At 31.8% G+C, this 26,001-nt stretch overlaps 1 protein-coding gene across 3 annotated transcripts in view; it reads right to left on the bottom strand.

Annotated features, from left to right (window-relative positions):
• Window positions 1-10,330: 10,330 nt before the first annotated feature.
• The window catches only part of LOC127736244 (uncharacterized), a 38,344-nt gene continuing 22,673 nt past the window's right edge, over window positions 10,331-26,001 (bottom strand). The window contains exons 15-24 of one of the 3 annotated variants that reach the window (XM_052246840.1): window positions 25,735-25,815; window positions 24,725-24,817; window positions 24,048-24,155; window positions 21,742-21,894; window positions 20,274-20,399; window positions 18,533-18,728; window positions 18,051-18,155; window positions 16,872-16,962; window positions 16,048-16,111; window positions 10,331-10,492 (exon numbers count right to left, since the gene is read on the bottom strand). In XM_052246840.1, coding sequence (XP_052102800.1) covers window positions 16,078-16,111; window positions 16,872-16,962; window positions 18,051-18,155; window positions 18,533-18,728; window positions 20,274-20,399; window positions 21,742-21,894; window positions 24,048-24,155; window positions 24,725-24,817; window positions 25,735-25,815 — 987 coding nt within the window. In that variant the 3' untranslated portion in view covers window positions 10,331-10,492; window positions 16,048-16,077. The remainder of the gene's footprint in view (window positions 10,493-16,047; window positions 16,112-16,871; window positions 16,963-18,050; window positions 18,156-18,532; window positions 18,729-20,273; window positions 20,400-21,741; window positions 21,895-24,047; window positions 24,156-24,724; window positions 24,818-25,734; window positions 25,816-26,001) is intronic. The other 2 variants (XM_052246841.1, XM_052246839.1) reach the window with 2 other exon arrangements.

Here is a 26,001-nt window from a genome sequence, read left to right as displayed (position 1 = left end):
CAGATATAGATCAGTCCATAAAGAGTTATTGCGATACCCTATACAACATTAGAAGCAGCACAATACAGATCCTCGTGACTACGTGCATTGTAACATTTGTTGGTCAAGTTAAATTGGAAACAGGTATCAGTAATGAGTAGACCACAGGTTTTACATTTTCTTAAATTATGTTTAGAAATGAAAAAAATGTTGCCATTGAAATATGATATATCTGAAAGTTGTTCAAATACAGGTTCTAGTTTTGTAGTACAAAGAAGAATCTAAAGACTGAATACAGGTCGTTTTAAGAAAGTCGTTTAAGACGATTCTAGGGACACCTGTATCATTCAGAATTGTTGTGCCCTTGACAAGATCCGATTGATACCTTTTTATCCTGGGCAACGTGTCATCCAGTTTATTGGTTCTTTTTCTACAATTCACCATGCAGTTAAGCTACCGGGGCTGGAAGAATTATCAAGGACAGTACTGCCACCAGCAAACATTCCGATCTGGTAGTGATAAATTAAAATAACAACGTAGGGTATCACATTAACATGTTTTCGTCCATCATCATCCTCCTCCTTCTCGTCGTCATCATCATCGTCATCGTCGTCATCATCATCGTCATCATCATCATCGTCGTCGTCGTCATCGTCGTCGTCATCGTCATCGCCATCATCATCGTCACCATCATCATCATCATCAGCAGCAGCAGCAGCAGCAGCAGCAGCAGCAGCAGCAGCAGCAGCAGTAAATCAGTTGCAGTACTAACAATCAACATTTAAGATTCCGTATTTATCACTTGGATCCGCGATCAAACACAAAGACAATCTGAAAACTAAAGTTATTTCTTTCTTATTAGTTTGACAAAAAGAGGTGAGATAGAATTAAAACTCACTAGTCAAAAAGAGACCTGCAAAATCATGGCAATACACGAAAAAAAGAAGAAAAGACATAAAAACTGTTTACAAAACTACGTAAAAACAAAAGACTACAGAACAAGAACAAGAACCCCACTAAAATTGAAGTGATAAAAAGAGCAAGCAAATCCTGTTCCACATGGTCTTCCGTCTTGTTGTTCGTTGTAAGTAAAAATTCGGAAAGCCTCATTTGATGATGTCACAATCGAGGAAAGAGGAAGGCATTGTGACGACAGTTGGAACATATCCGAGGTCATCTGTGATACTGATATTCTATAACGACAACATCCTGATGATGGCACCAGTAAAACTTCCTGGATTCAATAGTTTCCTAGTAAACATCAATGCATTTGGATTAGCTCACTATATGGTTTATCGATATTTGGTTTTATTTTCAGATCGATCCGAATTAAGAAGTACCTCTGGCTATAGTGCGAGTGTCCAGTTTTACAGATGTCACAGTGGACTGGACATACACCAAATTTCATGTTTATGGCAAATATCAGACAGTGACTTGGTACCACTTTTATTAACTGTAAATAGATATTTATTTCAACATATACAAATCTTTCAACAAATTCTGAAAACAATTACATTCATTCATAACCTAAATATGATACCTCAACTAAATAGAGACCAAGCACTGACGGACTAATAAATTCGTCAAAGCACTACAAAATTACGCTGTGAATTAATAATGCAAAAAAGACAATTTATAACTGTAGTTCAGTAATTTTGAACTTTTTTAGTGAACTTTGTAAAAAGTACGGAAAAGCCGTATCGAATCTTACTATAGATTTTGACGATAAAACGATCATAATATTTCCACCATACCTGTAAATATTGTGTCAGCGTTAACGCAGTCATCAGTCTCGGTCAAACGTCATAATGAGTATGATGAAACAGAAAATGGAATGAATGAAATAAATGAACTGATGAATGACTAATCAAACATTTTAATTATAAATATAAATACGACGGTGGCACAGATGACTAGACAAATATACTAGCCATGTTCAGTTTCTGATTTCTCAGAAGGCTCAACGGAAACATATTAATGCTGCCATACATGTGAACAAAGATGAATTTTTATCAATGAAAGACATAAAAAACGAACTGCCATGCAATATATCCGACAAGTGAGGATAAGCTCATGCATTTGATTTCAGTGAATTCAACAGGGTTAATAGGGAAATTACGTGCCATTATTGTCAGGATGGTTTGCAGCCAAATCAAACCAAAAGGAAAAATCTGTTTAAGGCATCCCAATCATTTTAAATAAACGATTTTTATCAAGTAGTTAAAGAGAAAACATTTTAAATTTCCAATCATAACCAAAAATTGCAATGTGCAGCATGTTTTTTTTTAGTTGACAATTTTGTAGAAAAAAAATTATGATGCAAATGTGATTTCCCATAGGTTTCAATTGAATCTATGTGGCATCAGTGCCGCCATGCATGTCATCCAATTAGTGCTAAATAAGGATTCTCGTAGACGGTGTGAAAAAAATAATTCCTTTGAATGTTTGGCTTTGTAGTTAAAGGGAATAATTATGTTCAGAACTTGGCCAGTCATAATGAAGAATTGTAGCGAAATGATTTAATTTACAAAACGACCTTACTTACATTATTCCTTCAAAGTTTGGTTCATATAGCTATGCATTTGCAGAGAAAAAACTTTAACATGTATTCCATAGGATTCATTGTAATTCATTGAATCAAAGTTACACCAATGGTACCACAGTACGAAACAAAGATTCAGTAAAAGGAGTTACTAATGCATCATTCCTTTGATGTTAAAAAATGGTGTTGCCACGTAGCAATTTCCTCTAAATATCAATGGGAGCCTTTGCATCTGTAACGTACCAGGCATCAAACATAATACTGTGAGTACCTTATTGATAGAGAATCCAAAGAGCTGTGAAGCAGACAAGTTATTATCAGATCATTTCTTCTTTTTTATATTTACTTATCTACACTATATATATGTCGCAAAAAACCTGGACAAACGCAAACTTAAAAACTATGTATCCCTACTTCTATTCAATAAATATGGCTATCAATTCGATTAATGTTGCAAATAAATGTAATAAGGCCGTATTTGGAACTTACAACACAATATATATTTAGTAAATAAGCGTACTGACGTTCAGAAGGTTAAAAATAGGGGATGATTGGTATTCTGTATGTACCTGTCCCAAATCAGGAGCATGTAATTCAGTGGTTGTCGTCAGTTGCTGTCTGTCCTATTTGTTATTTACATAAATCAGGTCTTAAGTTTTCTTGTTTGAATTGTTTTACACTGTGCCATTCGGTCGGTGTCTGTTATATCTTGGTTGCTGCCTATCATATTTGTTATTTACATAAATCAGGTCTTTAGTTTTCTCGTTTGAACTGTTTTACACTGTGCCATTCGGTCGGTGTCTGTTATATCTTGGTTGCTGCCTATCATATTTGTTTTTCTTTTATTGTTTTGTCATACAGGACCTGTTTTTAAAGAGACAGTAAAGTAAGCAACATGTGCGAGGAGACCCTACATAAGAAGAATAGAATAGAAGTGCTCTTGCCTACATCACCAAGAATCAAACATCACCACTGTTGCCATGTTTGTCACCCAATCAGCACTAAATAAGAATTATCTGTAAAGGGTTTTCTTACAATTTTTATACAATGATTGACCTTAAACTTTTAGGAAAAAATTTGAAAACTCAACGATTAGAGCTGATAATTGTCTGACTCCCCATATTTTCCTTTTAACTCAAATGAAAGTAGGTCATTTTAAAAAGGACCTTGCAAATAAATATCAATACCAAATAATTATTAAGCAAACTTATATAATATGGTTTGCCCTTAGGATTAATTAGGTACAAGAGATCAGAATAGCTTTACCCTCTTATGCATTTAAATACCAGGGTGTGAGTCAGTCCTAAAAAGCTAATTAAGGCATAAGAGCAATCTTAGACTATTAGTAATATTGCCCATGGCCAGACAGGGCTTTTATATTCAAAGGGGAAAGACAATTAGATTCTAATCCACTGAATCCACAATACCACAAAACAGGAACAAAATAAAATGCAGACAAACAGTTAATCGTTACTGAAATGTACCTCTATATATAAGTGTCGCTCACCTAGGTTTGTGTTTATCTTCAAAAATGGACACTTTCCAACATTGTAGACATAAATATAATTCATGACTAAAATCTCTTTTTTGTTGATCTTGTTTTGCTGATCATTTCTTTTATAAACAGTTTCCCTCAATCTTTTATAGTATTTTGCCCAAAAACACAAAGTGTAACAAAAGTGCACACACTGAAATGTCTCACCTGTTTTACTGACCTTTGATTTTATGTTGAAAGTCTTAAAGATAAAGGTTTAACTAAAAGCATCACAGAAACTAAGGTCAGATAAATGATGTCAGACAGACATATACCCCTTACATTTTTTATACACAAAATATAGTTGACCTATTGCTTATGATAATTGAAAAACAGACCAAAAACAAAAACTTAACATTGACCAATGAACCATGAAAATGAGGTCAAGGTCAGATGATACCTGCTAGATAGACATGTTGACCTGTTGATTATATCACTTGAAAAACAGACCAAAGCACAAAAACTTAACATTGACCAATGAACCATGAAAATGAGGTCAAGGTCAGATGAAACCTGCCAGACTGACATGTACCTATTACAGTTATTCCATACACCAAATATAGTTCACCTACTGCTTATAGTATTTGAGAAATGGACCTAATCACGTAACTTAAACCTTGATCAATAAAAACTTCCCAATTGGCTGATGACACAACCCTCTTTCCTAGTTCTAAAAATGAAATTTGCCTAGCATTGAACCTAATAGAAATATTTGGAACACTTTCCGGTTTAAAACTAAATAAATCAAAAACAGAAGGTATATGGTTGGGTAGATTTAAACATTGTAATGAAAAAACTGAAAATATACACTGGAGTAAAGAACCAATTAAAAGTTTAGGTCCCTACTTTGGATTAGATAAAGACAAATGTGACAAATTAAATATTGAAAAAATAATGAAACAGTCAACAAAATTAATACGTGATTGGGAAAATAGAAATTTTACAATGATAAGACAAATAACAGTTGTTAAGTCACTTATTTTACCCAAATCTTACTTTTTTTAGCTTCGGTCGTTTCCATACCCCAAATCTACATAAAAGATTTCAAAAAACTTATATACAATTTTATATGGAACAATAAACAAGAAAAGGTAAAACGTTCAACACTTACTAAAGATCACAATGGGTTCCAATAACAGCAAAACAGCATATTGATTTGGCTTATAACTGATAACAAAGAATTGAAAAGGGATAAAAACAGATAACAGTAAATGAATAATTAAAATCAGTCGGGTCCAGGACAAATCCAGTAAATATCTTTTATAATTTTACCTAAAAAAAAACTTTATGGATTGCGCTCCCCCCCCCCCCCCTCTCCTAACCTAAAATCCTGGATCCGCCCCTGGAATTGGTTTACTCAATGTATGATAATATTTTTTTGTTATGGAATACTTTTTTCAGCACTTATTTTTGTACTTTTAAAGAAGCTCACACATGCTTGTAATTTAAATAGTGAATGTATTCTTAGAAAACATCAAAGAGCTGAGTCTGTGTTCCTTATTATATAAAAGGTGTTTAGGTTAACTGGTCGTATGGAACTAGGACTTAATTGCCATCCTCATCAGGTATTTTTGGCCATATGTTTTCCTTTTTGTCGAGTCTGCGACTTTTGTCGCAAAAGCGAGACATAGTGATCACACATTTTGTCGGCGGCGTCGTCGTCAGGGTCATCCACACATATTCACTCTGTGGTTAATGTTTTTAAAATTTGAATAACTTTCTTAAAATATCCTGGATTTTTACCAAACTTGTACCAAAGCTTGATATGACCAAAAGCTTGTATCTAGAAGGAAATTTTGTAAAAATTTATTTCTTGTATTTCCATATTTTACTTATTGTATAAATGGACTTTAATAAGTTTTTCTTTCAGTTAACATTAAATACAGTCTGCAGTTAAAGTTTTTAAAACATTTATTAGATTCATAAACCATCCTGGATTTTTACCAAACTTGGGCAGAAGCTTCTTACAATCAAAAGATAGTATCTAGAGGAAATTTGTATGCCCCCGCCGTAGCGGAGGGGGCATTAAGTTTTACCCCTTGTCCGTCTGTACATACGTCCGTCCGTCCGTACGTCCGTACGTCCCAAAGTTGGTTTCCGTTCTCTAACTTCAGTTTGCCTCAACCAAATGCTATAAAACTTATACACAATGCTTATTACCACAAAATACAATTAAGTATGAATTTTGGGGGCGTCACTTTAACCGTTCTAGAGTTATTCCCCTTTACAAATGAAAAAAATGCTGAATTTTCTAGTTTCCGTTCTCTAACTTTAGTTTGCCTCAACCAAATGCAATGAAACTTATACACAATGCTTATTACCACAAAATACAGATCGAAGTTTGAATATTGGGGGCGTCACTTTAACCGTTCTAGAGTTAACTTATGCCCCTTCACAAATGGAAAAATTGCTGAATTTTTTATTTCCGTTCTTTAACTTTAGTTTGCCTCAACCAAATGCTATGAAACTTGTACACAATGCTTTTTACCACAAAATACAGATCACGTTTGAATTTTGGGGTTGTCACTAAATTTTCTAGAGTTATGCCCCTTTACAAATGGAAAAATTGCTGAATTTTTCGTTTCCGTTCGTCGAGTAAATTAAGTTTGCATCAACCAAATTTTATAAAACTTGTACACAATACGTATTACCACAAAACTCAGATCAAGTACACATTTGGGTAGGGTCACTTTTACTGTTCTTCAGTTATGTCCCCTTATAACTGTATATGATATGCAAGCGGGAGCATCATCTGTGTCCCATGGACACATTCCCCATTTATTTAATTACTTTTTACCCATTTTGTTGAGCCTGCAACTTACATCAAAAGTAGGCGAGACACTAGTACTGGGTTCTGTGGAACCCTTAGGAATTTTTATACGACCGCAAAAAATTTTGCGGTCGTATATTGGTATGACATTGGCGTCGTCGTCCGAAGACACATTGGTTTTTGCACAATAACTTTAGTTTAAGTGAATGGATCTCTATGAAATTTTACCATAAGGTTCAATACCACAAAAGGAAGGTTGGGATTGATTTTGATGGGTTATGGTACCAACAGTCAAGGAATTAGGGGCTAAAAAGGGGCCAAAAATAAGCATTTTTCTAGTTTTCAGACAATAACTTGTGGAACTGTGTATGGATCTCTCTGAAATTATACCACACGTTTCCATACCACAAAGGGATGGTTAGGATTTGCTTTGGGGGTTATGGCTCAAACCGTTTAGGAATTAGGGACAAAAAAGGAGGAAAAACAAGGGTGTCCTGGTTAATGGACAAATACTTTAGTACAAAACATAATTTAAAGCAGTGTAAGGGAGGTAATTCAAATACATCATTTGAATTACCTCCGTTACACTGCTTTTAAATTATGTATAAAGTAATGGTTAATGAACAATTAAGACAATTTAAAAGCAGTGTAAGATAGGTAATCCAAATACAACGTTTTGATTACCTCCCTTACACTGCTTTTAAATTATGTTTAAATAAATGCATATTTATAAAGGAAGACCAGTAAAATGTTGCATCTTTTTTTTTTACAAAAAAATCGATATGAAAGATTTGACACCATATTTTAAATTTTATTATAAAATAGATTAAGTTAGCACTATGGTGAATATAAATGGGTAATTATGGTTGCAAACTCAAAAAAAAATTTTGTTTTGGGGGGGGGTTAATACGCAACAGCATAGTGTATTGCAGAAAATTAAAAAATTGAAAATAAGTTCAAATCATATAACCAATTCTAAGTTCTTTGACTACAGCTATTCTGTGTCAGAAACCTTTTATGTGTCAAATATTTAATTACAATCCAAATTCAGACCTGTATCAAGCGTGAATATTGCGTCCATTTTTGCCCCAACTGTTTAGGGTTAGACCTCTGCAGTTGTATCCAGCTGCGCTCGGCAAGGCAATTTATTGTAATATTTTAAAAGAATTGTTCGAATTTAATATGCACATACAGGGAAACAAGGATCGTTATCCCTATACGTAAAAATCAAGATAATTCTAAATACATGTTCATAGAAAAAGGAATTTATTACAAAGGATAATAATAATATATACTGTATTATAAATGGTCCTGGACCCAACTAATATTAAAATGTTTATGTGATGTTCTGTGATTAAATATAAGAAGATGTGGTATGAGTGCCAATGAGACAACTCTCCATCCAAGTCACAATTTGTAAAAGTAAACCATTAATATAGGTCAAAGTACGGTCTTCAACACGGAGCCTTGGCTCACACCGAACAGCAAGCCATAAAGGGCCCCAAAAAATGACTAGTGTTCTGTTAACCCATTCAAATGTCCATATGTTAATTGAATTCTTCTCAGAATACAGAACCACCATGTTACTAGTGGAAAGATCCCAATTCAATTTCTACTGAAGATTGGCTGTCAAAATGCTAACATTCCAATTTTCAATAACAGTTAACAGCAAATACAATCTCACAATAACAGATAACAAAAAAACTAATAGTCCAATAACAGCTAAGTTAAACAAGGAATAAGAAAATAACAGCTAACAGCAAATATATTTTCAGAATAACAGATAACAAAGAATTAAATTGCCCCAAAACAGCATAACAGTTAAACCCCTTGCCCCCCCTCATTGATAATTTATTAATTCTTAAATGCATTACAAATTTCATGGGTCAAACGATTAACTGCAAAGGAATTTGCTAATTGGAAAGTCATTCCAACATATTATTTCAACAAATTTGGTAAAAACAACCTTATATTTCATATGATGCCAGATAACATAAACTCAATACCTAATTTAAGTAATACACTACCCTCATTTTACTTGAACATATTAAAGAGCTGGTACAAAGCAAATAATACACCATCAAGTATCACACCAATCACAAACTTTAAAAATATTAGGCAGCAAATGTTGTGGGGTAATAAAAATATAAAATTTAAAGGAAAATGTTTAGTTTACCTTAATTGGACAAAAGATGGTATTATTTTCATCAACGATATCATTGATCATAAAGGACATATTTCACAAAAAGTTATATTGGAGAAATTAACCTCAAAACCTAATTGGATCTCAGAACTTTCAAAATTGAAAAACTAAATTCCAAAACAATGGCTTAATACATTAAAATCTGACAAATCTTTGAAAACTTTTGTAAAAACAAATTTAAACTTGTCGCAGTATGCGAGACAAAAATCGTCATTTAAGGGCAATAACTCATATATGAAGACAACTGACCCATTTTGCAGTTCCTGTCTTGCTTATCATTTTCTGCTTTCAAAGTCTCTTTCTATCTATCATAGTTTTCAGAGTTATAGGCAAAAACACAAAAATAGGGTAAACATTGTCATTTAAGGGCACTACCTCCTTTAATGAGCAGACAAATAATTTCAGCAATATCGACTTATATGTAGATCTTGCCTTGTGAATCATTTTTGCTGTTAAAAGTTTCTCTCTATCTATTATAGTTTTAAAGATAATAGGCAAAAACACAAAACAATTGGTAAAACTCGTCACTAAAGGGCAATAACTCAAATATGGAGTCAACTGACTATTACAGCCATGTTGACTATTGTAAATCTTGTCTTGCTGATCATTTTTGCTATTTAAGGTTTCTATATATCTATTACAGATTATCATTTACAAGAAAATTGGCAAAAATATAAACAATTAGTAAAAATCATTATTATAGAGAAATAACATCAATAAGGAGTTCACTGATAATTTTGGCTATGTTAACTAATTTGTAGATCTTGTCTGACTTATCATTTTGCTTTTCAAAGTTTCTGTCCATCTATGTTGATCAATTAATGAAAACAGATACTTATTCGATATAATAAGAATAAATGTATAAAAAGCATAAATATACAGGCTGCTCTTTAATCAGATCGGGAAGTTTTAAAGGAATTTAAAATGCAACAAAAATTGTATTAAAATATTATAATATAATGGCCCCCCGAGTGTAAAACTATCTCAGTAGTGGCATTGTTACTAACATGATTCATAACATATCCTTTCTAAAATTCTCAGTTTATAAATAAAAAAATAATTAACAAACTAAGATTCCAACACCCTCAGACAAAGTTTATCTTAGATGGACATGGCTATTCATTTTTTTTATTCCTTTAAGTGGTAGGGCTCCTCAAGTTTTTATACATGCTTGCTTTTCAAATTTCTTACTTTGAGCGTTCCTGATTAAGGTAAACCCAGAAAGCAGATCAGACACACAAAGTTGATGAAGTGTTATTTTCATTTACATGGCAGCTTCTTTGAGACAAACAAAAAAAACAATAAGCAATTATATTTATAAAACTCATATCTTCAATAATAATTCATATATCACACAGTTCTAAAACAAAATTGTTACAATAAACAAATATTGAATTAACTGTTAATTAATACCAGTCGCCCTCATCTTGGTTTTCATATCTCTCCTTCCTTATCATATTCCTCCTGAAAAAAACATAAATCACAATTATTTCCATGAGAATACTAATTACAATTATTTCCATGAGAATACTAATTACAATTATTTCCATGAGAATACTAATTGCTAAGTATTCCTATTATTTTGACATTGGCATGAATTATTGGATACAATTTAGTCAACAAGCATGGCTTTAAAAAAATAATTTCATCACTGTAACTTTAACTCATACTCCTTAAGGCAAACTTTACCTTTTTGTTTCTGGGTTTACCATATAAATGTATATTTTTCATTTTATTATTTGTTGGGAGGGCTAGGTGAATGGGGCTGTGGTTTTCAAAACTCTTGATGAGATTTCTTGATAGAGGTCAATTCAGTTAATCACTCTATATATGCTTAATTCAATATCTGAGACTTTAAAATTAAGCTAACAGCTTCTTTTTTGTTTGTCTATATGTGGATTTGGCTTTTATAACTGTTTAGTCATGACAATATTTGATGAACTTAATCAATAAAAACAATGCAATATAACATTGAAGCTTAGAATCTTTCATGTGTTCCTAAACTTATACTGTCAGCAATACTTAATGAGAAAAGACTTTCAATGCTATATACTAGTTATCAGTTTTGATTTTGAATGAATAACATAACTCTAAAGTTTCTGTCTTATTTGTCTTTCATCTAACATCTGTTCTCATATTGAAACTACTTAAAGGAAAGCAGCATTTTGACATGAATACCGACTCTATTTTGTTATTAACATATTGTCAGTGGCGGATCAGGGGGGGGGGGGGGGGGGGGGGGTTTGGACGATCAATGCATTTGAATGGGAACATATAGTTGGAACCCCCCCTTTTTATAAATGGTTGGATCCGCCCCTGATTGTCCCTTGAAATCCAAACTATGCCTGCTTTTCATTATTAAAAAATATTCAATTGTTCCTTTAATGAATATAAAGATAGTTTTTCCAAAGTCTGCATGCAACCAAAACAAAACTTTTTACTCTGTTGATCACTAAAATTTGTGAATATTCTATTCCAATGAAATGAACAAAATGAGTATCCCACAAATCCAAAGTAACTGAAATGAGATTAAATGTGGCAATAAAACCTTTACATAATAATCTAAGCAATCATATTGTTTTCATATATATAAAATACATGTTTGACTGATTTAAGTAAATAAAAAGCAAGCATCTAAAAGTTAAAACAGCATTTTTAAATTAGCATATTAATTTTTAAAAAACACAAATAGACACTAATATCAACTGAACACAAATCTTTAAACATTGATCATAATTGCATAAATAGAGGTATAATCAAATATAAAGATACAATATTTTTTTATTTTTTTTATTTATAATATTAAGAATTTTTTTCTAGGCTTTTCTGTTTGACTTACTTAAACATAGTGTTACCTGTCCTTAACAAAAAGCCTTAAGAGTTTTCTGAGCCATCTACGAAAGTATATGGTGGTATTGGTGGTGGTGGTGGTGGTGGTGGTGGTGGTGGTGGTGGTGGTGGTGGTGGTGGTGGGGGGGGGGGGGCATTATAGTTTCCAGTCTGTGCATTTATCTGTCCCCTGTCCCATATCAACTTAAAGTATTGGTTTCAGGTCATTTATGGTTACATCAACATGAAACTTTTTTAATATGAGGTGAACTCTTTAATATATATGCAGAATAAAGGTTTTGACCCAGATTATACAGTTTACTAGTTATGGAAATGTTATAGTGTGTATTGGGTTAAAGCTTTGGTTTAAGGTACTGTAAATTCAGAAATTATTGTGATGTTTATTTATAGAACAGTATCAGGTTCACAATAATAAAAAATTGCATTCCTAGTTTTAGTAGTGATTTGCCTTCAGTAATTCACAATAATAATTTTGTAAGCATTAGTTTCTGAAAGTATTTAGTGGTCACATCAACATGAAACTTAGTACACATGTTCATTATGAAGTGAACTAATTGTTTTACATTTGTCATTCCGGGCCTTTTATAACTGACTATGGGGTATGGGTTTTGCTCTTTGTTGAAGGCTGTATGGTGACCTATAGTTGTAAACTTCTTTGTCATTTGGTCTTTGGTGGAGAGTTGTATCATTGGCAATCATACCACATCTTCTTATATTTATATTGAATATATATGCCAAATTGGGGTTTTGACCCATATTTTGTGGTTCATCGTGGAAATGTGATATTGCAAGAAGCACATCATGTCCTAAGGACACATATTCTTGTTTTAATGATAGTTTTTGTCCAAGTTTTAATGATTAGTTATAGTAATGGGCAACCAACTTTGATGGCTGTAGTGTAATTTTAAAACAAAATACTTAAAGGAGATCATTAATCTATCAATTACCAAAAGCGAGTTGCAGCAACCAGACCATTTTTTTTTTAGAATTTTGTCACATTTTCTAGTTAATAAGTAAAAACAGAAACAAATCTGTTGTGGGTAGGGACGATATTATCAACATAAATCTTCAAAAAGCTTTCTAAATATTTCAATCAACAAAAGTTGGATTGCCATTGGCACAGGTTTCTTTTTTAGACTTTATTCGTTAAATTTCTTTAAAATTTTCTTTCTGGCTGTATGGAATATCTACAATAATTCTGAAAGGTATATATGTATCATTTAGCTTAAATTTAGCAGCCAAAGCCAATTTCTAGATATCAATAAAAAAGAGGTGTGGGGTATTTTTGATGAAATAACAACCCAAGGACACAAAAATCACAAGGATTTTCCAGAATTTTGAGACCAATCCATCACAGTATGAAAATAAGAAGATATGGTATAGTTGTCAATGAGACAATTATCCACATCATAATAGTATCATCTACCAAAGTTTGGTACTTAACTGGCCTTTCATGCGATTTTTCATCTTGATTTTCTTATTTTTTTATTTTTTATAATTTTTTATCATGTAAAGTTGCACGTTTTATACGTAGGCCATCAACCATAATTGTGAAAGTTCATCAAAAATGTATTGTTTACTGAACATTTGTTCAGGATTGATCTATTATAGCAATGTTATGGATAAGTGTATGAAAGAATCAAAATATAAACTTCCAGTAAAAAAAGGGGTGATTGGAATCTTTACTGACCACTATAATGATACCCTAAGTAAAATACAGTAATTTTAGAAAAGAAAAAACAAATGTGAATTAATTTCTTATACATAAGACTTAGCAGTGGTGCTCAAAACAAATCAGTTGAAAGTCAAAATCAAATATGAGTTAAGTTATTGAGCATTCAAAACCAAACATTCTGATAAGTTTTGCAAAACACAACTAAGGCAATCTATACTTGGAAGTAAAAAAGCCATAGTGTTTCAAACAATTCAGCATTTTTTAAACAGTAAATTTACATAAAATGATCATATTTCATGTCACCACATTAGTGCTGACTACTGGGCTAGTGATACCCTGGGGGACGAAACATCCACCAGCGATGGCTTTGACCAAGTTACCAGCTTTCTTTAAAGGGTTTTCCTTACATTTAATTAAGTTCTTTTCCCAAGAAATAAAATTGAAAGAGGGGCGAAAGATACCAGAGGGACAGTCAAACTCATAGATCGAAAATAAACTGACAACGCCATGGCTAAACTAGAGGCTCCAAGGAGCCTGTGTCGCTCACCTGATATTTTTGTTGACAATTGATGCATGAAATAATGCAACAATAATAGTTTTTTTTAAAGGAAACTGTGTGGACCAAAATCTAATCCTTCTTATGATTTAACTGCTTTCAACCCATTAATCAAATTTACAAAAAATTGTTAAAAATTGACTATAAAGGACAATAACTCTTTAAGGGGTCAATTGACAATTTTGGTCATGTTTGACTTATTTGTGGATCTTACTTTGCTGTAAATTATTGCTGTTTACAGTTTACCTCTATCTATAATAATATTCAAGATAATAACCAAAAACTGCAAAATTTCCTTAAAATTACCATTGCAGGGGCACAAACCCAACAACGGGTTGTCTGATTCATCTGAAAATTTCAGGGCAGATAGATCTTTACCTGATGAACATTTCTACCCCTGTCAGATTTGCTCTAAATGCTTTAGTTTCAGAGATATAAGCCAAAAACTGCATTTTACCCCTATGTTCTATTTTTAGCCATGTCGGCCATGTTGGACATGTTGGTTGGCAGGTGGGGTCATCGGACACATTTTTAAAAGTAGATACCCTAGTGATGATTGTGGCCAAGTTTGGTTAAATAGTAGTTTCAGAGGAGAAGATTTTTGTAAAAGTTAACAGACGAACAACGGACATCGGATGCCAAGTGATGAGAAAGGAAAAGACAAAGCAACAAGAACCCCACCAAAAACTGGGGGTGATCTCAGGTGCGCCGGAAGGGTAAGCAGATCCTGCTCCAGATGTGGCAACCAACTCATTAAAATCCAGACAAAGAAGAAAAATTGAATAAATCGAATTAAAAATTAAAACAAACAAACAAACTTAAAAGTAGTACTATAAAAATAAGAGGAATACATATAAATTCTTCTCTCATTACATCAATTTTTTAAGTGTCAATTTTCTTTTAAAATCAATTATTGATTTTTTTTTTAAATATTTGAAAAGAGTTTCCAAATCACACTTATTTAAGCCAATAACTGTTATGGTTGTGATTAATTATTTTTTAACTTATTTAAAAGTTGTTTTTCTTGTTGAACTGATATTCATCCCTATGTGGCAGATTAAACTCATCTTTAAGCTTAAGATAATGAGAGAAAAATAACAAGGTCACATTAATTTTAGATTTTCATCCATCCTTGAGGTGTTTTTCATCCATTTGATATTTCATTTCAAATTTTCAGTTCTTTTAATTTCTAGCAATTACAGCCAACAAAACAAGTGAAACTCATTAAATATTCAAAATTTAATTTTTCCCTCCTTCCCTAGCTATATAGAGAAGGAGGAGACTGAATCTAAATTTACTGTAGCCTTAGTGTAGATTTATTATGATAATTCATTGGATACTAATTTTTCATAATTTCATTATTTTCATGGCTACCAGAAAACTAGAAAACTTACTACTCTACTGTGTGTCTCAAAATCTCTGAAAAGGCATTTTTGCCTAAAATTTCTATGGCAACAAAAAAGAATAAGTAAAAATTATAATGTACTCTTTATATGTTTGTCAATTTGTAAATATTTCTCAATTATGATATAGCATACAATTGTTTGAAATCATCTTAAAAAATGCTATTTTGTAAGCATGTGAATTTGGTTGATTTTGTAGGGGAAATATCACATTATAATGTGATAATATGATTGCAATTTGCAACTTGCTTTTTCAATATAGAATTGTCCATCTTTTGAATTCCTAAAAGTGAGAATTCAGCTGTTAAAAAAGGCTTTCTCTTTACCATAAAAATCTTATTTTCTGACATACATTAAATGTATTTTACTTATTTGAGAAGATCCTGACCAGTAATTAATCCCCCAAATCTTAAGTTTTCTCAGAAACCCCTGAAAATAATTTCTAACAAACAATGAAAATTCAGTTACCAATGAAATTAATAAATCCTATATTAAGTAGCTATGTAATTCTAAAACATCAACAGCAAATTATTACATGTAGCCTGAAACATGTTAACATACAACTTTATGTATGCCTTTGTTTCCTGTAGAACTTCATCCTAGAAAAAAAATTGACCATTTATTCAAGAGATAAAAAAAAACTCAGTTATTGTTTTTATCATAAATATCATGTAAATCCTGAGTGACTTAGTCATGATTTAATCTAAAATATTGTTTTTTAACACCAAATATTAGTCTATTTCTTCATTGAAAGTTGAAAGTGAAGTCAATTTCTCCAAATTTGAGGCACTTTTATACAACGGTCAGCCATGTGGTTGAATGATAATTACATGTCAGCTAAACTGACTCCTGAAACAAACAGGTAATCTTAGGAAAGCTTATTCATTATGAGTTTATAAGGATCAGAATATTTTATTAGTGATATATTATATACAGGTGAAATCAATGATGTAATGCAAATCAGAATATTAAATATAGTGAACATTACAGAGAAAGGTCAAATGTACGTCACAATTTGGTGGCACTTTGTTTAATATACATGTGAAGAAGTGTTGTAATTAAGCTGCATCTGATAGAAATCGACCTTATGCAAGTGGCTATAATTACATATACATGCATTACACTATGATTTATTGGAAAATACAGTTCTGATATTTAAGGTTAGTGCTGGTCTGAATTTTAAGATTCTTACAAAATATCCAAATTTAGAAACGGTTCATGCATTTGCATGCAAATTTCTACATCAAATATAGTGTACTACATGTATTTTTATCTATTTGCATAAGGTCGATTTTTATCTGACCCCGCTCATATGAAGAATTATTTAAATGAGAAATAAAAATATATTATTGTTTTTACCTTGACACATTGACAGCAAGGTTTTTCACAGATGTCATGCTAATTAATGGTTCTCCTGGTGGCACTACATGAGACTCATGGACACCTTTCTCTAAAAAATATTAAACCAGTAAATAAATAAAAAAATCTTGTCATGAAATTAAAATCAAATCAAAATCCTCCTTTATCAAAATAATATGCCAACTCTTGAATTATATATTACATGGAAATATTGCAAATATAAATTACAGATAAGGATGTTTTGCTTGAAAGTAGAGCGAGACTGAATGCAGCATCATGTTTGCTACCTCCATTTGCTTTAATCTGGGAATCTGCCTCACTGCTCGACAGTAGAACCAGACAGATTACAACTACATGTATTTATTGATTGGGTGTGAGAATGATGCATTGTGGGATAGCATAATTTCTTGACATATGACGTGAACTATTTCTACAGCTACTAATTATTGCTGAAAATGATTCATGTAGATTGCTTACATTATGAGATGTAAAGTTAAGAATAAAGTAATACAAACTTTATTGACCAACTTTTAATTTACGATTTGATCCAGTTATCTATTGATTTTATATTTTTGTTATTTCATACTGTTTCTTTACTTTCCATACTTTTCATAAGAAAAATCTGTGACATTGTTTTCCACTCAAAAATCTAAAGTTCAAATATCCTTATTTCCAAAAATCAAGCAACTAAAGTGTTCTATATTTTCATTACCTTTGATGCATTACAAATTCTCTTATTACAAAAAACATTCATTTATAAAAATGCATTTATTTCAACTTCTGCAGCAAATAAACTTTACTTAATAATTGCCTTATTCTACTAAAATTTATATCTGTTTCTATATGTATTCCTCTAACATTTCAACAAACCAATTTGAAACTTGGCATTCCACAATTTGAAAAAAAAAAATTTCTGGTTATGTTTGTAATATTGAAACTTATTTATGCATAAATAAAATAGAGACCAAATTAAACAGCAACAACCTTATTTAAAGAATTCAAATTTGACATATGTCTTTTTTGTCATCTAACATGTCTGAGCTAGCTACAAATTCAAATAGGAAGCTAATTTGATATTTTGTTAACTTCAGCAATAAGGTTCCACACTATTCATATTGTAAAGCTGAGGAAAATATAATAAAACCTTAGTTTCAACAAATCAATGAAAGTTTAGTATACCTGAACCAGCAGACTTTGGTCTTTGTCTCTCCTCCTCTACTTTCTTTCCAATTGTTGATTTGATCATGTTTGCTGACTCAGCTAAATCAAGGTAGGCAGTGATTTCTGTAGCAAATGTTAAGAAAAATGAAACCTTGGTCTTTTTCAGACTCATCTGCAACAATCTTGATTAGGACAAAGACATGTACCAACATCTCTTTCTATTTATAAAAGGAGACCCTTCTCTAAAGCCCATTCATGATTGAAGTAATACTGTGAATTAAAGATCACACATTAATGTATGAGGGTATAAATGGGGTTTACAGTATTATGGTCAAAAAGTGCATAGTCGATAGACGTTTCTCATGTCAAAACCCAAGACTTAAAAATAATCGCTTATAAGTCATTAATATAGAAGTAACATCATGAATTTCTGGAAGGAATATCAACATATTGTTGAGATAATATGATAGTTTTATAATGGAAAAAGAAATAAAGGATACGAGCCAGTCTGGATATTGGTACTACATCACGTAAGCCATCAAATCTGACAGCAGTTTCTGATTCCCAGTAAAGCTTTTTCCTTAACTTCTCATTGGACAGAGGAACAAACTGATCAATGGCATCCATAAATTCCTTTTCTGTTAGTACCTGTTGTCCTGCATCATGAGTCTTAAATGGCAATAATTTGTTCTCAAACTGAAAGAGAAATTGATTATTTTAGGTGGATAGGTATCAACATTTTCCGTAATCGCCTTGTATAGTTTGCACTGGTACATTATCCGCACCCTCTTCTTGCCATGAGAATTCAGGTAAAAAAAGTTTTTGTAACTGTTCAGAAAAATCTAATGAAACTCCGGTAATTTCAAATTTGTGTGTTTTTATTTGTGGTATTTTCATGGAAAAACACATTTTCCATCATTAAATAGAAGTTGAAAATGCTTGTAAATGATTCTAGAACACTTCACGAGTGTTAAAATAAGTCAAAATCACACAAAAAACAATTCAGAAACTTGTGTATGTTTAAACTGGAAGTTCAAATAGCACATGTAAAGAAAATAAATAATTTGAGAGTGTGCAGAAAATCTGTACTTATTAGATACTACTAGAATACGACTTTGAAAGTAAAACAGCTCCATCCTTTAGTAAAATGCTGTTAAACATATCCATCATATTAATGTTTGAAGGATCTTAAGCTAAAACAAAACACATGCATCAGTATGAATTACCAAAACGGAACGAATAACCGATTACGTTTTGTAGTTAATACATCTTTATGCAAAAACTTAACTGGTTCCCTGTTAACTTATACACTTTTTTCATTCCGTTATATACAATTGGTTTCCGGTTTATGTGATGCAAAGCTGTGAAAAGAATCGAGAAATTTGTAATGAAGCCTTTAATTTCGAAATTAATCACTTTATAATAGATTTTTGAATTAAAATTGCACATTCATATGTATTAGGGAAAAATATAAGTTAGGAAAATGATAAGGGTGCTTCTACAATTTCAATAACAAACATGGTGGAACGTAATAAAAAACCTCACAAAATCAAGTTTTCTCTCATTTCTTGCTTATCGTACTCTACAAATGCACCTCTGCCTGGCAGGTTCATTTTCAAGAATAAAACCGCAGACTTTACAAGCCTGAATTCGGTATTTATCACAGAACTTTTATAAAGAAGTAAATTCGGTATGGGTCATATTTGGCCCTGATTATTAAGTCTAATGTTTAAAGATAAGAAGTGTTTCATGTTGATAAGACATGCAAAAAAGTGAAAAAGAACTTTTTTGCACAGATTTCCTAAAAAACATTAAAATTTACCACCAAAATAGGCCATAAGTCGGGATTTTTTTTAAATTTGACAAAATCTTCTGGATTTCAACCAAAAAAGTATGTTCGATAAGGCCCTAAAATGGCCCCAACTTCTAGCTAAAATTTCAAATTAGGATTTATTGACCAAAGTCACAATGAATCATGGCTAATAAAATGACTAGATAGGAAATAGGTCTTTTGGTTGAAAATTTATGTACTTGCAATTTATTCATGACGTCACAAATAGCACTCATTTTGATCATCCACGAAAATTCAATGAAAATGGGTAAATTTTCATTGATTTTTTGGACAGGAAACATAGAGTGCATGCGTCAACAAAAAAGATCTTTCAACATAATCTTTGTTATGAAATTTTACATATTTAACATGAATATTTAGCTCAGCGATTCTGATGTAAAGTAACTTACATCAAACATTCTTGGTTCTCTGCATTTGAGAATCAAATGCATAATAAACTGACAAACAAGCTGTCCAGAAATCTTGTTCTCACTAAACGATGTATAGGTCATCTGTAATGTCTCCAAATCTTCATCCTATAAATATACATAAAGTTTATATAAACAAGTCTAAATTGAAAACAACATTCAAACCTATGATTGCGTTGGATAAAAATTGCAATTTTTATACGTGTGCATGCAAAACAAATTTCTTGGTAGAGGGGTCTAAATACAGCACAAACAACATTTTCCAAAAGACCAAAAGAGTGAAAAAGTATATTTTAACAAATGCATTTGACTAGCAGGTCGAACAACGGATGTTCTTAAACCATAAAGTTTATATACATATAGGACATGATAAACTGACAAACAAGCTGTCCAGAAATCTTGTTTTAACTAAACAATGTATAGGTCATTTGTAATGTCTCTTAATCTTCATCCTATTAATACACATAAAGTTTATATACGTTTAGGACAATTTGGCCAAACATAAAAGTATAAGGGTTTATCATTTCAATCTTCAAAGAATAGGATAGGAAGGTTGATGTTTTTACTTGAGTAAGATATACAGGGAAATTGGGTTTGTTTCAACAATACATGTCTACCAAAAGTGGCAATAACAGTAATTGCAAGGGCATCCATATAAAAACAAGCTCTGTGTTGAAGGCCGTACTTTGACCTATAACTGTTAACTTTTTATACATTGTGACTTGGATGGAGAGTTGTCTCATTGGCACTCATACAACATCTTCCTATTTATAAGGTCTAAGTTTTTTTGTATATTCGTTTTGGTGTTTTTTGTTTATGACCATTTTATGAAATTCCACAATATGACTGGTAGAGAGACGGCAAAATGATTGTAAAATTGATACTTTATAACAGATACTTATACTTTCTGCTATATGTAAGTCTGTTTGTTACCCTGTGACACTTAACAACTGCATACAACAATCACTTTTCACTCCTCATTCTCATTTTTAATTGGAATTCATGACACAAAACCTTTTCTTCTGCTAAAAACATTTCTTTTACCAATCTTTATTAGTTTTTTTTAAGCCTGATTGAAATTTGTTGATGATGATGATGCTTTTACAACTCTCACTAATACAAAATTTAACAACCAGTTATTGATAAACTGCCTTTTGCATAGTTTACAATTATGTACAAATAATAGTTTTAAGCCAAATGTTTGAATGTTACAATTATCATGCTGTTATTCCTGCAAGATATGCATATCAAAGAATGCTACTTGAGACCTTAACAAGTAAGAAACTTCACTAGCTGGAGTCATATAATTAAAAGTGATTCTCCCAGAGGTTTTTCTACGACCTTATCATACGATTATTTTCCTGTCCTTATTCCAAAGTCTAACAACGCAACTTACATCCATACTTCTGTAAGCTATACCCTTATCCCTAAACCAAACAATGTAACTTACATCCATACTTCTGTAAGCTATACCAGCAAATACTCTGAAGTCTTCAACTTCCTTCCATTCAACTTGATCAATAAAATCACATAGTAACATGGTGTATCTGAAACAGGCTCCATCTAAATTACCAGCTAAAATGTTCCCAAACACTTGTACAGTCTGAAATATACAAAACATGCTCCATCTAAATTACCAGCTAAAATGTTCCCAAACACTTGTACAGTCTGAAATATACAAAACATGCTCCATCTAAATTACCAGCTAAAATGTTCCCAACACTTGTACAGTCTCAAATATACAAAACAGGCTCCATCTAAATTACCAGCTAAAATGTTCCCAAACACTTGTACAATCTGAAATATACAAAACAGGCTCCATCTAAATTACCATCTAAAATGTTCCCAAACACTTGTACAGTCTGAAATATACAAAACAGGCTCCATCTAAATTACCAGTTAAAATGTTCCCAAACACTTGTACAGTCTGAAATATACAAAATAGTCTCCATCTAAATTACCAGCTAAAATGTTCCCAAACACTTGTACAGTCTCAAATATACAAAACAGGCTCCATTGAAATTACCAGTTAAAATGTTCCCAAACACTTGTACAGTCTCAAATATACAAAACAGGCTCCATCTAAATTACCATCTAAAATGTTCATAAAACACTTGTACAGTCTGAAATATAAAAAACAGTCTCCATCTAAATTACCAGCTAAAATGTTCCAAAAAACTTGTACAGTCTCAAATATACAAAACAGGCTCCATCTAAATTACCAGCTAAAATGTTCCCAAACACTTGTACAGTCTCAAATATACAAAACAGGCTCCATCTAAATTACCAGCTAAAATGTTCCCAAACACTTGTACAGTCTGAAATATACAAAACAGTCTCCATCTAAATTACCAGCTAAAATGTTCCCAAACACTTGTACAGTCTAAAATATACAAAACAGGCTCCATCTAAATTACCAGTTCAAATGTTCCCAAACACTTGTACAGTCTCAAATATACAAAACAGGCTCCATCTAAATTACCATCTTAAATGTTCATAAAACACTTGTACAGTCTGAAATATACAAAACAGTCTCAATCTAAATTACCAGCTAAAATATTTCCAAACACTTGTACAGTCTGAAATATACAAAACTTACAAATATCTGATTTTAAGTTTCTGGATTCTGTTTAAAAAGGAACATCCAAGGTTTCTTGGTACCATAATCTACTCTCCTATATTGTAATACTATGGTTTTATGTGTGTATTGGCTGTCTATAATGCAGACATTATTGAGTTGATAACTTCTCTAGATTGTTATTCTACTGATTGAAATAATAAAGGTATTATTGTGTACTCATAAAACTAGTTAAACCATGTAAATGTATTTGTCCCTAGAAAAGGAAACTTGTTTGCAGCTTTAAATGTTTGAGTCAATTTCTTATATTCTTCTACAACGTTGGTATACATAATTGATCATCGGTATATACTTTTGAAATCATTTACACATTGTCTAGACTCTGGTTATTTAGATCCTAATATATGGTGTGGACATTTGTCCTGGTCCAAAATATTCCAGGAAAACCATAACGCCAAAATAGTAACTGTACAGAAATTTTGGTCTATATCATTAAAATTTTCAACAATTTAATGGGCCTCATAGGGGATCAACAGGTCTACAAGTTGGTCTAAATTTCAATCAACGAGCTTGTCTACCACCGAAGGTCAAATTTCTACTACTAGAAGTCTTCTAGGTTTTTGGTTATTGGGCTGCTGTCCACTAATATTTACCTAAATCATATTTATTTATAAATGAATGAAGAAACAAATTTTTTTGGGATCAGATTCAGAATTTTGTGAGACTACCCAAATTCGAAAATTGATCTCAAATTTATGGTAATAAGCATTGTGTATAAGTTTCATAACATTTGGTTGACATGGTTGAGGCAAACTAAAGCTAGAGAACAGAAACGAAAAAATTCAGCAATTTTTCCATATATACAAATGCATAACTCCAGAACAGTAGAAATGACACCATCCAAATTCGAACTTGATTTGTGTTTTGTGGTAATAAGCATTGTATATAAGTTACATAACATTTGGTTGAGGCAAACTAAAGTTAGAGAACGAAAACTAATTTTAGGACGTACATATAGATGTACAAGGGAAACACTTAATGCCCCCTCAGCCCCAAAGTTTAGAGAATGAAAACTTATTTTTGGGTGAATGTAGCGACATTCGTACAGAGGGACAATGGTAACACTTAATGCCTCCTCTGCCGCAAAGAAGGAATGAAAAGTTTACAGGAATTAATACCTTGTCATTTCCCGAGTGCTCAGCTACTGATGAAAGGAAATCATGTGTACACAGATACATGATATCCTCAATGATGTAACGTTCTTTCATAAACATGTATAAATAATCCTGTAAATGAAAAAGTAAAATAATTATAACAGTAAAATAAAACCTTTCTTTACATAATTTAATCTGTTTTTTTTATTTTGAAATACTGCCTGTTAGAAATAATCAAAGTGCTTGTAAGCACTGAAGGGTAAAGATTACTTTAATTCATCAGTGTAGAGTAAAATTAAACATTGCATTGTATAAAGCATTTATGGTCAAAGGAAGATAACTCCAATTTTAAAGATTACTTTAACAATGACATCTTTATATTGGATTCCTGCACCTTGCACAAGTTATGTAATTTTCTTGACAAGTATAACATCATTTTGTAATTTCACTATCTGAGAATATATTTATGTTTAGGGGCCAGCTGAAGCCGGCCTCCGGGAGCAGGATTTTCTCACTGTGTTGATGACCATTGCTGGCCTTGGGCTGTTTTCTGCTGTTTGGTCGAGTTGTTGTCTCTTTGACACATTCCCTGTTTCCATTCTCAATTTTACAATGTATAATTTTATTTAGGTCTTTACAATAATGAATGTGATCATTAAAACCTGTTGTAATTGGAAATTATTTTTAACATCTATAGTTACCAATACAGAATTCCTGATTGTCTTTTCATCAATATTTTCATCAGTCCACATTAGATAAGACCAGAACTGTTCTATCTGTGACAAAGTCCTATCCTGAAAACAAAATACAGCCATCAGTACCAAACCTACAGTAAAACCTCTTCAACCTGGTACTCTTATATTTTTTTTAAAAGTTTTTTTTTCTGTACTAGTCTGTTGTTCCTCCACTGATCGAGGTTCATTAAAGAGGGTATGAATCTATAAGTGGTTGCTTCTGTCTTCACATATGTTTGTCCATTGATAATTTGGTGCTGTTGTCATATATTGTGTAGTCTATGTTGAATTTATTCTAGATTCAGAATAATTTACACCTTGCTGTACAGTATTGGCTATAATGATGAGATGTCTTTTTAAATTTTATTGGTTTATGAGGTCAGTGTCTCATTAGGATATACCCTTTAAGTCTTTTCAATCATCCCAATTTTTAAAAACATCCAATGATATTCTGGCCAATTTTAGTATTTACATCATGTATTTGGTTTGGTATATCTATAGTTTATATTATGACAGAGCAAAGGTTAAATACACAGCACGAACTCTGTAACTGATTTTCCATCACATGTGATAATATGTATCGAATCTATACATTACTATTTACGGTGACCTTAGCAGATGAGTCAAATTTTTCAATACACCATAGAATAGGTGTTAAAAAAACTTATGTAGAATTGGACAAATTCACTCTCTTTTAATAGACCCTCAATTCTATCATGGAATTTGCATTACTTGTCCAGCGATTTTGCAATAATTGAACTATTGAAAACAACAATCACTTTTGCCTTTTGGATTAGACATTTTCTCTAGCAACTTCATAATTTTACCTGAACGTCTGTGATGTTCAACTTATAGCAATAAGATGTATACATACAACAGAATGATTCTATTTATAAAAAAAAAATATGTCTAAAAATATTGTTTCTAAGGTCTCTTTTATTGTTCATCCAAAAATGTGAAGATAAATTTATCTTTACCAAAGGCAATGGTCGAGGAATGTTTCTTTCTACATTTGTCCTGTCCTTGTAGTCATCAAACAGTCTGTGTAAGGAATGAGGCTACAAAGATAAGTACATTTATCAAATGATTGGGTTTTTTTAATCAATTTTGCTCCTAAAATGGAAGCAAAAGGTTGAATTAGACATGACTCTGTGACATTAAAAATAAACAAAAACATTCATACTTTTACTTTTAAGTTCAGTTTATAGATGTTTGCTACTCTGTTTCAAAATAACAAGCTTTTT

Source organism: Mytilus californianus, unplaced genomic scaffold (assembly GCF_021869535.1).
Source record: "Mytilus californianus isolate M0D057914Y unplaced genomic scaffold, xbMytCali1.0.p SCAF_3, whole genome shotgun sequence".
NCBI lineage: Eukaryota > Metazoa > Mollusca > Bivalvia > Mytilida > Mytilidae > Mytilus > Mytilus californianus.
Note: the sequence above shows the minus strand (reverse complement) of the source record. Positions and strands in the feature narration are given on the sequence as shown.